The 13,382-nt window shown below is 44.3% G+C and overlaps 1 protein-coding gene across 1 annotated transcript in view; it reads left to right on the top strand.

Annotated features, from left to right (window-relative positions):
• The window catches only part of STK4 (serine/threonine kinase 4), a gene marked incomplete at its 5' end in the record, with an annotated part of 41,136 nt that extends 29,699 nt beyond the window's left edge, over nt 1-11,437 (top strand). Inside the window, one exon of the mRNA XM_010146292.1 lies at nt 11,279-11,437. Coding sequence (XP_010144594.1) covers nt 11,279-11,437 — 159 coding nt within the window. The remainder of the gene's footprint in view (nt 1-11,278) is intronic.
• Nucleotides 11,438-13,382: the final 1,945 nt, after the last annotated feature.

Raw genomic sequence — 13,382 nt, 5'->3', positions numbered from 1 at the left:
TTTAAGTGGTCTGAAATCCTCTGTAACATCAGCATGAGGAAGATACTCTGAACCTCCCTGCAAACCTGCACAGCTGCTTCGAACCACCAGTGTGACTTGCAGCAAGCTCTATGTATGCAGATTTTATAAACCTTTCTAAACTGCCTTATAACAAGAACAAAAAAAGCAAACAGAAGATGCCACTTTGATTTTTAAATTGGTTAGCAGTAGTTGAAATTGAAAAAGGTAGTTCAGTGGTTTGACTCTCGTATCTGTTGCGGAAGAGGATGGGTTTCTGCTGTCTTCATCTGGGAACAGGGTCAGTGTTCACCACCTGCTTTCACTTTGGTGCATCCTGACATTGATCGCCAAGCACTTACTGCCACAACTTGCTGTCAAAATTTCATTTTTGCTTTTTTTTTTGTATATAACAGGCCTTCTGTGACGTAAGGCTTTTAAATGAAACCTGCGGTGAGTGGGAAGTAAAATGAGTTGCTGTTGTTTGTGTTGAATTGCTTAGGTCATAGCCCTTAATGGAGACTGAAATAATGTAACCTGAAATCAACTTTAGGTGAGAGCATTGAGACTTGTAAACTCAACATCCTGGGCTGTCTTGGAGGCCCCTTTCCTGCTGTAGCATTTAATCAGCCGAGACGTTGACTGGAAGTTTTGTGGATGAACTGAATAACGGACAGGAAGAGCTTCATCCTGCGTCTTTGATCGTGGGACTTGTTCCACTGCTGCTGGGTAGCTAAGGGCAGGCTGCAGCGTGCATTTCTAGCTTGGGAGAAGGGAAGGAGGAATTAATAACTGAAGGTGTGACATTGGAAAAATCTCTGAGCATTCAGAATTCTTTAGAAAACCTGCTTGAGCCATGTTATGCCTTGAAGTCTGTTTTCAAGGCTGAGTGTGTTCTTGGCACAGCATTTCCCATGAAGAAAGAACGCTGCTGCTCAAACAACTGCTATAGAAATGCTTCTAGAACCTTCTTGCAACTCGTTTGTTGGTACGAATATTTGTAAAGGGTAATGTAGCTTAAAAAGACAAGCTTGTCCATGGTTTTCCTCATCTGTAGCAAAAAGCGCTCCTTTTGGGGACTCTTTGCACTAGGAGCCTAATGCAGCTGCTCTGGATTGCCTCTTGGAGGATGGAGGCTCTGGACCGTAAGGGAAAAGCCCGGGGATAAAGACTCCATCAGGCCTCTGAACACTTCCCAGGGGACTGAGTCTCGTCGGGACGAGTGCCTGAAATGATGTACTTGTGGAGGAGCGAACTCGCCTCAGCTCTGGCTCTCAGACCTGGAGCATTTGCCTTTGTGCACCCACTTCTATTACCATAAAACCTGCAGAAAAACTGAGATGTTGCTTATTGCCAGTGTTATTTGGTGTGTGTGATTACTGGGTGTCTCCGTGCTTACCTCAGCAGGAGGCTTTGCAGGGGGGAGTTTCCTTGTGTGTGAGGTGCGTTTAAGGTCCTGCTCATACAGAGGAGGTACTGGAGTTTGCAGTTGGCTATGTTGCTTCCGATAGCCAGGGTTGTTTCAATAACCTCAGTGACCAGATGGCTTGAAAACCCAACCTTTGGCCTTCAAGAAAGAGTGAGAAAGAGTACTCTAATACACAAAGCCTGGCACGGTCTGAAAGGAATGGTATTCAGAAACGTAGTGCTTAATTCCTTCTTTTTTGTGACTTACCAGCATGCAGGATCATTACAAAAAGATGCCCGCCTTGCGTGGCGAGGCGTGCGGGTTCACGTGACGTGGATTATATGGAGATGGTTCACTGTTCCAAAAAATATTTGTCTCCGAGATACTAAACATATGCCCGTGACTTTAAAGATGACAGCCTCTCCCATGGTCATGCAGCTATTCATTTTTCAAAATGCCTTGGAAATCTCTGTAGTTCAGTCTTTCCTCAGAAAGCTTTTAATTCTCTCTCCTTGCCTTCAAATTGCTGCCATTGCTTCCTCTCCCTTAACGAGGAGGGCAGGCAGCGCAGAGCCAGACCAGGGTTTTGCAGCGAGCCTCGCTTTTGGGTACTCAGGGTAGGAAACAAACCTGGAAACAAACTGCTGGAGTCAGAAATAAATGGGGAAACTGGTAAGGGAGATAATCTTAAGCCTTAAAAACTGAAACTGCATGTCTTAAGCCTTCGTTGTGTGTTACAGATGTAAGTCTGCAGACTTCTTGCAGTCTTCAGATAAATTAATGATGCTCGTAAACCAGTAGCAAGCCTCTCACTCCACATCATTAATGGAAGCCTGTATTCAGATACTAATTTAGTGTTAACTAATTGGTTACCACTTCGGTTACTTTTGTGCTTTCTGATAATAGTACACTGAGCAATATTGTAGGAAGGAATCTTTCTACTGCAGGTATTCTTACTTTTGCTTCTTCGGGAGTTCTGCTTTATTCGGGATAAGTGATCCTGAATAAATAAATTGCTAATCCTGAGGTGAATAGAGCAAGGGAGAGAGGGGAAAGGGTATGTCGCATTGGAAGGAAGCTCTGTTATAGGTTAATGTACCTTTCTTAGCAGAACTTAGTTACTCAGATTTGTAGAAGATTGTATTTGGTTTAAAGGAATCAGCATTTTCTGACAGATTGCTTTCCTTTAAAAAAAAAAAAAAACCACATTGGTCAGCTGTGTGCTTTACAGTTGATTTGTGCAGCTAGCCAGATCTTCAGAGCCCAATTACATGATTTATTTTAGCATGTCCAGAGGTATTTTGGTACTCTTACTTAAGAAAATTAAAGTATAATCTCTTAAAGAAGGAAAAACAACCTCTGAGTTTTTCCTTAATCAAATCTCTGACAAGCGTTTTTATAAGCAAGTGATGCTCCTTTTTTGTTCTTACTTTTTTTTTTGCTTGTCCAGACAGGCTGACCTTTTAGCTTAGTTCTAATTCAGTTACTGAAAAAAAAACAGTGAGATAACTTTCTCTTTGTGGTTACAGGATTAGTCAGACACTTTCCAAGTCCCTGAAGGATTTTAAGGTGTGGAGTTCTTGAAGTTCAGTGCTGTAGGATAACACTGACACCATTTGTCATTTCCTTTGTTTAGATGAAGTGCATATGGTGCTTGGGATGATTTTGAAAGTGAGTAAGGTTATTCATACTCATAATTGATACTAAGGCTAAAAAAAGAAATTTAATCTTGGAGCTCAGAAGATTAAAAAGAACAATGCATTTTAAAAAACCTTTTTATGGCCGCTCCTATCAGCGAGTAGCGCTTCAGATGGGTTTTCTTCCTTAATATACCCTCAGCATTGTGCAGAAGATAATAAAACTCCAGCATGCTGTTATGGTTGTGCTGACCATAACACCGGAGCGTTCTTGAGCCTTTTAGGGATTACAGTAAGGATTAATAAAGTGTGATTCTTGGCTAAAAGCCACCCAGGGATGCAACGTGTCTGATGCAGGCTGTGATGTTCCCACTACTGTACAACCTTGTCTGCTCTGCACAATCGCTGTGTGCTTGTGTCTGGGTAGACAGAGTGGCCAGGGAGATCTGGGTGTTTGCTATAATCCTCTGAAATTAGTTTCTGTACTGGGAATTTTTTGATGTCTTGACAACAGCCTCCCTGGTTCTTACAGGCTTTTGAGAAATGGAGGAGAACCTCCAAGCTGTGGGAAGGGTGAGAAGGCAAAGTGAAGATGCCTCTTAGCTGGCTGGCAAAGGAGCAGTTGTGTGTCTAAAGGATGCGTGTGTGTGTCTCTTCCATCACCATCACAGGAATTAACTACTGAAAGAACGCTTGAGGAAGGACTTTGCTGAACCATCAGGATCAAACATGATGGGTCTGACTATACCGTGAAATAAGAGATAGTTGAGCAATAAAACTGGCAGTTCTAGATGGAGAAGAGCAGTGCCCTCAGCAGCCAGTGCCATCAGCACAGTGGTACTGGTGCTGTGAGCAGCAGTGCCCTGAGTGGAGGGGCAGCTTCCCGGGAACGCATCAGGCTGTGATGGTGTGGCAGCTTGAGAGAAGCCTTGCTAAGCTGCGGGAGGCCTTGGCAGTCGTCCTTCCTGCAGATACAGGACGGAACGAGGTTTCCAGTTCAGACGTGATCTCCCCAGTGTGTCTGGCAGGGAGCAGGGTAGGAAGGAGAAGGGCACACGTTGCCTTCCAGTAATTCTGTAGGAATAGTATCAGATATGCTGGTCTGGTATCACGTGCCTTTATTTTAATCAAATAAGCAGAGCTACACATGAAATAACTCAGGTCCTTACTGGCATTGTAGCAGTGACATGTTTCACTTTCAGTAGCCGTAAAACTCCACGTTTGTGAAAGCAAGATAGAGCCAGCCCCACCACCTCGTCTGAGGCAGCCTGGGTCTCCTCTGAGAGGACTCGCTTAGAATACTTTCCAGTTTGGCTAACCCTAATGCCGGGTGGGTGTTAGTGTCCATCCTTCCTCCGCAAAAGGCGATGATGTGATTGTGCTCGTTTAACTGTTTCAGCTGCTTGACTTGCACTGACTGAAGCTGACTTGGCCTCGAGAGCATTTGATGTTCTGGTTGACAGCTGTTCTTTCTTTGTGGATATTTGTCTGCTGTCCAGATGAGGTGGCCTGAAACAGCTGTCTCCAGATGTGCCCTGCACACAGATCCCGTTCCCTTGCTTCAGGAAGTTCGAGCCGCAGTGCTGTTGTGATTTGTGCTGGATGCCGCAGCCCATGATGTGTTTTGCTAGCACATTGCCTAAATAATTAAGATGCATTAAAAGCAGAAGCTTGTGCTGCTGAGGCTTATTTTTCACATCCTTTGAAAGATTAATATCTGTGTTTTTAATCTTGCATGAAATCCCACAGCGAGTGCACTTCATCCATGGCTTTCATAACAGTGAGAAACTTCACTGACATGCTGCTGCTAAAAACAGGGAAAATCAAGATAATTAATATTTGTGTAGGCACTGGGGCTTGTTCTGATTTGCTGTAGCCCCTCTGTAGCATGGCTTCTTGACGGGCTTGTGAAGTTGGAGGGACCTGACAATCACGATGAAAAGTGGGTGGTTAGTGCCTGTAGGTTCTTAGATTCCTGTGTCCCTTGCATTGGACAGCTTAGAGTGAATAAATAGTTAATGCCTGCTCATACATTACATCAAGGTCTCCTTATGCTAGAAGCATAAATGAGAACAAGGCACTTAATTTTTAGATCAGTGATTGAAAGTCTGCCAAATGGTATTGAGCCAGCATTTCAGGAAAAATGCGAAGGAAAAAATGGGCTGCTATTCCAACAGCAATTTACATCACCGTTTTCAGGACCTAAAGTCTGGAGCGCTGCTTAGCATGAGAAATCACCCTCTACATTTAATTTTGGCCAGAGAAATTGGATGCTTTTTTTGCTGGTTTAAAAAAAAGTGCATAGTACTATTCAGTGGTCTGTTCCCTCAGAGTACGTTTGATGGGAGCATTTAACTGATCCTGTGTTTAACCAGCTCTTCAAGTTACAGAAGGCAAATTCCAGAATAATCTCAGTTCTTACACTTGTCAGAGCTCACATTCATGAATCCTTGAGATTTGACACCTCTCTCTCCCTAGCTCGTGCTCTTCTGCAGCACCCGTGCAGTCTTGCAGGCTGAATTATGCTCCAAGGTGGTTGCTACAAGTAATTGCAGCAAGTGGTATCTGGTAGGTGATCACCTCCCAAAAATAAAACCCTGCTCAAGGAGATGACAGGAGAAGAGTTCAGGAGTTGAGGTGGAGACACATCAAAGTGATCTGCAGGATCCTGGAGAGGAGTATTGGCGTTATCGGCAGGGAAGTGTCTTGACAGCATTGCTGCCAGCCCAGGTCGGGTGAAGCAGGTCAACGGGCCTCTTCCGTGAAGAGCCTCCCTTCCCCGAGGACATCTGAACTCTTAATAGGCTGTTTGTAGGGGCTCTTTCCTGCTTGTCAATGGTATGCATCCACTTCTGATGTCGTGTGGTGATCAGTAGCCTCCTGTGAGGGGCTCTCTGCTGCCATATAATTGGAGACCTGGTTGGTTGGTTTTGTTTGGTTTTTCCAAAATTGTCCATTGCTGCTAAATTACAGTGGGAATAATTTTCATTATCTTAAGCAGCAAAATCCTGTTTGGCAATTAGTGCTTAGTGTAGCTTGGATAGGTTGTTCTCCAAACGAAGTTTTCTCAAGCTACATTTAGATTTTGCCTGTCTAAATACACACAAGTAAATGAGTTGTGCTCCCTACCAACTTGTTTCTGGGTGTTTTGAGTTTCTTTAGGGGGCTCTCATCACTGGGCATGCAGCTGAGAACTGTTAGATTGCCGTGTAAAACTAGGCAGAAGAGAAGACAGAACAACAAAAGCTATGCTAAATAGACAATTAATTTGTTTTTTCTTTAGTTCCCATCTAGCTCATATCTTTTCCACTAAGAACTTGTTTCCCTGTGTAGCGTGGGAAGCTGCAATTTTATTACTTCTGTATTTTAGTCTTCAAACTCCCACTGCCCCTTATGAAGTGATAATTGCTAAAGCCAGTTTTTCTACAGGCTATTTAAAACTTAAGTTTGACATCGGGTTATGTTGAGCAGTAAATGCCACCTGGAATATCTGGGTGAAAGGCAGACCAGTTGCTGCAGCTGGGTGTTTCCTTTCGAAAAAGACACAGGTTGAGGTGGGAGGATATTCAGAAAACACTCTGTGTGAGCGTGGGGAAGATAAGCCTTCAGACCCACAGAAATTATGGTCGAAGGATATGACTAGAGGGCTCAGGAAGGAGAGAACCACTTCCTGATGTTATTTGTAGGATTTGCTGTAGTATCAAGCCTTGAAAATAGCCTCCTTCTGCAAAGCTGTTCAAATGCTTCCACTGCGAGGAAATAACCCCATCTCACCTAAGTCATTTATATTCCTATTTTCTTCCACAGGTCAGGGTTCCTCTGTGCATTTAAAAGATGATGGCTGAACAACTTCATTCCTCCCTGGAGATGGAGGATTCATGCTTAACATAAGCTTCAGGACTTCTAAGACAGTATCTGAAAACAAAACCCTCATGGCATAAAACGGTGCAAAGGCACAAAGAAAAAGCTTTGTGCTAAATCTAGGGATCAGATACGGTGTCAGCAAGTAAAAAGAAAGTTGCAAGAGGAACACATTTTTCACTTGCCCCAAGATAGTATGGTTTTGATTCCCATGCAGCCGGTGAGTTAATATTCTGCCAGAAGTCTTCATTGGGGAAGAAACGTGTGAAAGCTGCTGGGAAACAACTCGTTTCTGTTTGATGCTCATAATTCATGCAGCAAGAGGATTTTTCTGTCAGTGTTTTAGATAGAGGAGCAAATAAGAACGATAGCTGAAGTGACTCATCGTATTCTTGTAGGTAGTGCAGACTGGTCTGAGTCAGTGGTGACCTTATGCTGCTGAAGGGCTGTGCGGGACCAGAGGAGTCTGCAAGGTCCCAGACTGGTCAGGCTACCGACCCCGCTGTGGGAAAACTAACGCTCTTCAGTGCAAGGACTGAGGGTACCCAGAGAACTGTGATAAATCATTTGCATTGGCTTCGAATTCAAGAAGTTTTCACTCTTCGGGGTTTTTATTTGTATTTCTTGGGGACAGGGAAGGAGCTGAGCTAATTCTCCAAGCTTTGTGTTTTACCGGAGATCTTGTGTGAAACATCAGTCTGGCATGATCCATTTAAAAATACTGTGGCAGGCTTTTAGACTGCTTCTTGCTCAGGACAGAACTGCATAGGTACAAATTTCAGACCACGGTGCCCTTGACTATCAAACCTGTGGCTGTGTCTGATGTGTCTGCAGAGAGCCTTTATTTATTCTCCTTTTGCTGCTTAGGTTCATTTACATTCAGTAGAATATCGCGTCGCAGTGACACTTTACCTGACTGTAACAAATGCAAATGGTATTTTTTTTCTTCCCTATTTTTAAAGTGCTGATTTGAAACAGCAGCAACTGAGAAGCAGTTTGCTGAGGTGAACATTGTTCAGCAAAGTAGTTATCAGCAAGTCTGTCTGAGATGCTGGCAAAGGGGTGTCATGAATAGCTTATAAATCTCCTTGAGGAAGAAATTGTAGATCAGCTGATCTGTTCCTGATTTGTCTGTCATTACTGCATATGCATGGAAAGGCTGTAGGTTATGTCCTTCTGAAGGATGTAATTACATGCATTCTTCTGAATTATATAGCAGAAATCATCCGTGTTAAAACAGGGTGTTGCTGTCAGTGGTATCTGCAGCCTGGAGAACAACAAACATGGCATGGCCATGGGCGAGAGGCTTTCAGGTGAACACGTGCACCTCTGACCTTTGTCTCTGGTTTGGCATTAAGTTAAGATCATTTTCAAAAGCTTGAGTAAGAATACAATGGTTGATCAAATGATTAAAAATTAGATTTCTTCACATACAACCTTTCTTGAACAGTCTCCCTGTGCCACTGTCTCTTCCTATTGACAAATGAGTTTGACCAACCTTAGAACAAGTATTTTCTATCAGCCTTTACAGCTGAAATGAGATTCCTTCCTTTTAAAAGTTTGTCTTAGCTATTTGATGACTGTGGACAAAAATAGACAGCTTTTACAAAGACACTTAGACGTCTTACGACAGGAGAAGTGAGAAGGAAAGGGACAGAGCCCATGGCTAAAACCAGCTCTAATTGCAGCCATTCAGCTCTGAGACTTTACCCTGAGTAACAGTCTGTCATGAGATGCTCTGTCCTTGTCCTTCTTTTCTCATTTTGCTGCTGGCGTTTCGCTAAGAGAACGATGTCAGCGTCCCCCGAGTCTGCCGCTGCAGACGCAGCTATGCTACAGTTTGAAAACTTCATTTCTGGGACAAAGCCTGTCCGTGGCACTGGCCTGCAGTGAAGTGGAGGCCATCTCGTTGTAAGCAGTTCTGGTGTTTCTTTCTTTTAATGATGTGTTTGCATGTGGAAGGACGAGCTGAGTGATAGCCCAGGTCCCAGGGCTCGTGTTGCCCTCCGCCTGAAGCACAGCGGGAGCAGAGGACTAGGTGAGGGCGCTTGGCTCTCATTAGCCCTTGGACGCCTGTCAGTCTCTGAACATCATCTATGGTGAGCAGTCACGTTCTGGACCTTTCACTAGCGTTGCCCTTTGGCTTCTCTGCCTCTTTGAGGAGTGGCATGGCATTCACAGCCACGCTGATGTTATTCCAGCTGAAGACTCTGTAATTAGTTCATCCTCAGCAACGCACAGCATTGCACACAGGATGTGTTTCTGTGCTCTCAGATTTTTTGCACCACATCGACTTGCCTCACTTCCTTCTCCCACCATCCCCGTTCTGTTTAACCCGCGATCGGTTTCTGCAAGCAGCTGCTTTGTTCCGCATCGTGTCTGTGCAGGTACCCCACTTCCCGATTTGTTCTTATTCATATAGATCTGTAGGCTTTTGCCCACTCAAGACTCGGTGTCCTCGAAGCCTCTTCCATCCTGTTAGCTGTCTGCCCTGACTAACACACAGTCCCAGGGAGCGTCAAAGCTGCTGGGCACACAGTTGGTTACAGTTTAGCAGAAAGACTTTGTGTGTTGGTCTCCACAGTGGGTGTCCCACGATGCTAGATCATGTTTAAGAATATTAATAGGGTTTTTTTTCTATTTACTGCCACGTTCTTGGGGTCTGGAGAGACCATTGCTGCAAATCTGCTCTGACAATTTGTTTCTGGCTGTGAGCAGCACCCGGCACTTTAGTGGGAGACGGCTCAAGAGACGCCCATGGAAAACTCCAGCCCTAGGACATTTCTAACCTCTAGTAGTTGGCTTAAGCTGTGAAGGGGGTATTTTAGATGTGTTCCAAACCTCTCTTTTCATAGTCTAGCACTGGGTACTCTGGCAGAGCTGACAGCCGTTTGCTGTGATACAGCTGCCTAGTGTATGTGTTCAGTACTTGAATTAATGTTTTCCTCTTTTTTTTGCATTTTTATTTGACTGTTCAGTTCCCTGGACTGTGAGGAAGTAGGATGTTGAATCATTACCTGCTCCATAATAAATTAGTGTGAAAAAGCAACTGGTGCCATGCATCAACTTAAACTGCTGTCTGGTACAGTTGCATTAATGTGTATAAATAATGTATATCTTTGCGGAGGAAGTGCTTTGTCTTTCTACGGAACAGCTGCCTGATTGGAGAGGCCGAAAGGCTGCGTACACTTGCAAGAAAGGTTGTGTTTCGCATGTGCCTGGACTGTTAAAGTGGATTCGTGGTCTTGTAGCTGCAGCTAGGAAATATCTTATTCAGCAGAATATGCTAAAGAATTTCAAAAGACCTCATGAGAAATCAGCTGGCAGATGACTTTGTGGTTTAGGGGCTGGTATCTTCCACCTCAGGAAGAAGGGTGGGGATTTCCGTAGTTTAGTATTTGCATTCTTTTTAAGGACTGATGCAAACTGCTGTTAAAGAGGCAGTAATTCTGTTGTTGCCTTGTAAAGGCAGCAACCATTTCACTGCTGGTTTGGTTCAGGAATGGCTTGAAGAACCATGATGACAGCTGGCTGCGAACAGCTAACCCAGGACAGTAGCAGCACTGGCATTTAACTCACGTAGAGTTAAGTCACTCAGTTATGAACCTTGTTGAGCATCTAAAAACTGACACTTCTTTGGTCACAAAAATCCAAATTATCCTGCATATTCTTAGTGACAAAGCAGGTGCTCGCAGAAAGTGGGTGGTGCAAATTCATTCCCATCCTGCTGCAGTGGCTGTAAAACAGGCTCCCCTGTGTGTTTCTGGGCGTCACTTGGTCTTGGAAAGGGACTGGTGCTTAGGTGAATATTTGAAGCATTTCCAGTGTGTCTCTCTTCTAACGTTATCCTAAACTCTAATCACAGAATAAAACTTTCCTGTGCCAGTTCCCAGCCCGTTGGCATGCACAAGAGAGCCAGATAAAGGGTAGGCAGAGGGGGAATTCAGCTTCTCTTGACTAGGCTGACACCTTCACATGTCCAGTGAAATACAAAAGGTACCTGCATGTTGTGTCAGCAAGGAAAGGGGAGGGCGAGAGAACTTCGCTTCTGTTCCGTCTCAGTACAGTATTTCTGTTCGAAGCCTGCACAAGGTAGTGATAGAAAAACAACTCAATGGAGGAAACGTTTCACCAGTTTTATACACACACACTGTCACTAAACAGAGCATGTAGAGTATATCTGTAAAATGAGCAAAAGCAGCCCAGTGTCCTGAGGCTCCAGCCAGTCCCATTGAGAGCAGCAGTCTGGAGCCAAGCTCTTGCCCCTTCCGCTGGAAGATGTGTGGTGACATGTGTCAGAATGGTGGCGGGGCGCTGTGGTGTGTGGATGGCAGCTGTACTGACGGCGATCTCTGTTCTTTTGTCTCCCTGCTAGCTAAAGACTTGGAGTGTCGATGAGCTTCAGAGGAGGCTCTTGGCCCTGGACCCCATGATGGAGCAGGAGATTGAAGAAATCCGCCAGAAGTACCAGTCAAAGCGGCAGCCCATCCTCGATGCCATTGAAGCCAAGAAGCGGCGGCAGCAGAACTTCTGAGCCACTGGTAGAATATTTCTCCATCCTGGAACAATCAGCTCCTTGCTTTTGTGACTACTGGACAGGTTGATTTCTATTGAAATACGTGAGCGAAATAGAGGGCAATACTTCTGCTCATTTATTTTTCCATAGCACCTTTGTGAACTCAGGAACACCATTAAGTGGAAAATCCTGATAGTATGTTTTAATGTTAGACACATATTTAAACCGTTGTTCCGAGGGAGTTTTGTTACTGTTTTTAGGGGGGTTGGTTTTAAATCAGAGAAACAGATAGGAAAAGGCTGATGAGGTTGGCTCACTTTCTTTTCATCTGAACTTTCAGTTTTGTTTTAAGTTAATGTGGGTCCTTGTATTTAACAGCTGCATCTTTAGTGGCTTTTGTTTTTCTTTTGTGAATGCACAGACTCAATTTCAAGCTGTTAACTGTTTTTTTTCTACTGTTAAGGTACTGATAAGTTTTAGGTCACTAAAGAGGGCGGGTGGGAACATGTACAAACTGTTCCAGCCTTTTGAAACAAACTTAAATCTCATTTTTAAAAAGCCTGTAACAAGCCCCATGCCTTACACTGCGTGCTTTAAGCGAGCATGGTTTCTTCAAGACCTCAGTTTTGTCCTATTTTTGTTTACTTTATGAATTAACACGAGTAGATAAAGCATGTTGTGCCTCCATCAGAAATTATGTCCTGTAATTTAAAATCCACACCCGCTTAAAACCAAAAGCCAGCTGGTGACCTGATTCCCCTTGGTCTGTTTGGAAATGTTCTTCAGGGAGACCCTGCTGACAGTGGAGTACTGAGAAAAGGGAACAGTGTCTGAATGGGTGGAAGTTGTGTGAACCTCTCTCAGGAATTAGATACTTCTGGATCTGAGAGGACTGAAAAATCTCCACAGTTTGTGAAATATTTTATAGGTTTCATTTCAGATTTACATCTTCCGATGTTTGAGTAAAGTATTTCCCAATCCTTCACATTTCTGCAAGGTTTAGTGCATCAGAAAAGTTGAACTGAAAGCAGAGGCTTTGTGGAATTAACCAAGGTGTGGATTTATGGTGGTGGAGCAAAGGCAGAGTTGATCCAGATGAGAAGACGGTTACTGATGTCCTGGAAGAGATTCAGTCTCTTCTCTTCCGGTTCCTCTGGATGCATTTCTATGGTTTGATTAGATTTCTCTGCCATTCCTGCCCAGTATAGCTTAATCATCAAAAATGCCCCAGCATGTACAATCGCTGTGAGGATGGTGCAGTTAACCCCCACCAGGAGAGTGGAGACTCGAACAGAGGCGGCAAAGAGCCTAGTTGCAGGGCAGAGAGCGAGGGATGCCTCTGCCCCGTGGCTGTAGCAGCAGAGGTATGTGGTTTTAGATGTAACTGGCATATGATGGAATATTTGGACAGAGCAAGTATTTCTACCGATTTATTTTCATTTTGCCCTGATAGAGGGAACAGTTTCCGTGTCGTTCTGAAACAGGCCTTGGTGCATCATGGAGGAGATAATTAAACTAAACAGCAGTGTCTCCTGAATCAAATGCTGCTAGCGAGGTGAAGTGTTCATTTCACGCTTCCGTGGGCTCTGTTTTTCTGCTCGGAGCAGATTCTTAGCTACTGTTCACAGGTCTGCTCCATTGCTGGGAAAGGAACCAAGCCATTCTTACCCCCTCGGCACAGCTGGGTGCGTCGGTTCGTCTCGGATTGATGCGCAGTGCACACACGGCTGTGGGGAGGTCAGCAAAGCGGCTGTACCTGAGGGAGAAGGGAGGAGTGAGCAGTGTCACTAGGGTGCTGGAGTAAGAGTACACCCTCCGGTAACCAGTTATTTGATAGCCTCAAGTACTGGGAAAGTTTTGAATTGGGAAAACCACTTAAGTAAAAGCTCTTTTGTTAACGGACTAAAATCCCTTAGTCCGGACTCTCCAGTGAGGTCTAGTGAAGTGCTGTGTGAACATCAGG

The sequence above is a fragment of the Buceros rhinoceros genome, unplaced genomic scaffold, assembly GCF_000710305.1.
Source record: "Buceros rhinoceros silvestris isolate BGI_N320 unplaced genomic scaffold, ASM71030v1 scaffold24552, whole genome shotgun sequence".
Classification (NCBI taxonomy): domain Eukaryota; kingdom Metazoa; phylum Chordata; class Aves; order Bucerotiformes; family Bucerotidae; genus Buceros; species Buceros rhinoceros.
Note: the sequence above shows the minus strand (reverse complement) of the source record. Positions and strands in the feature narration are given on the sequence as shown.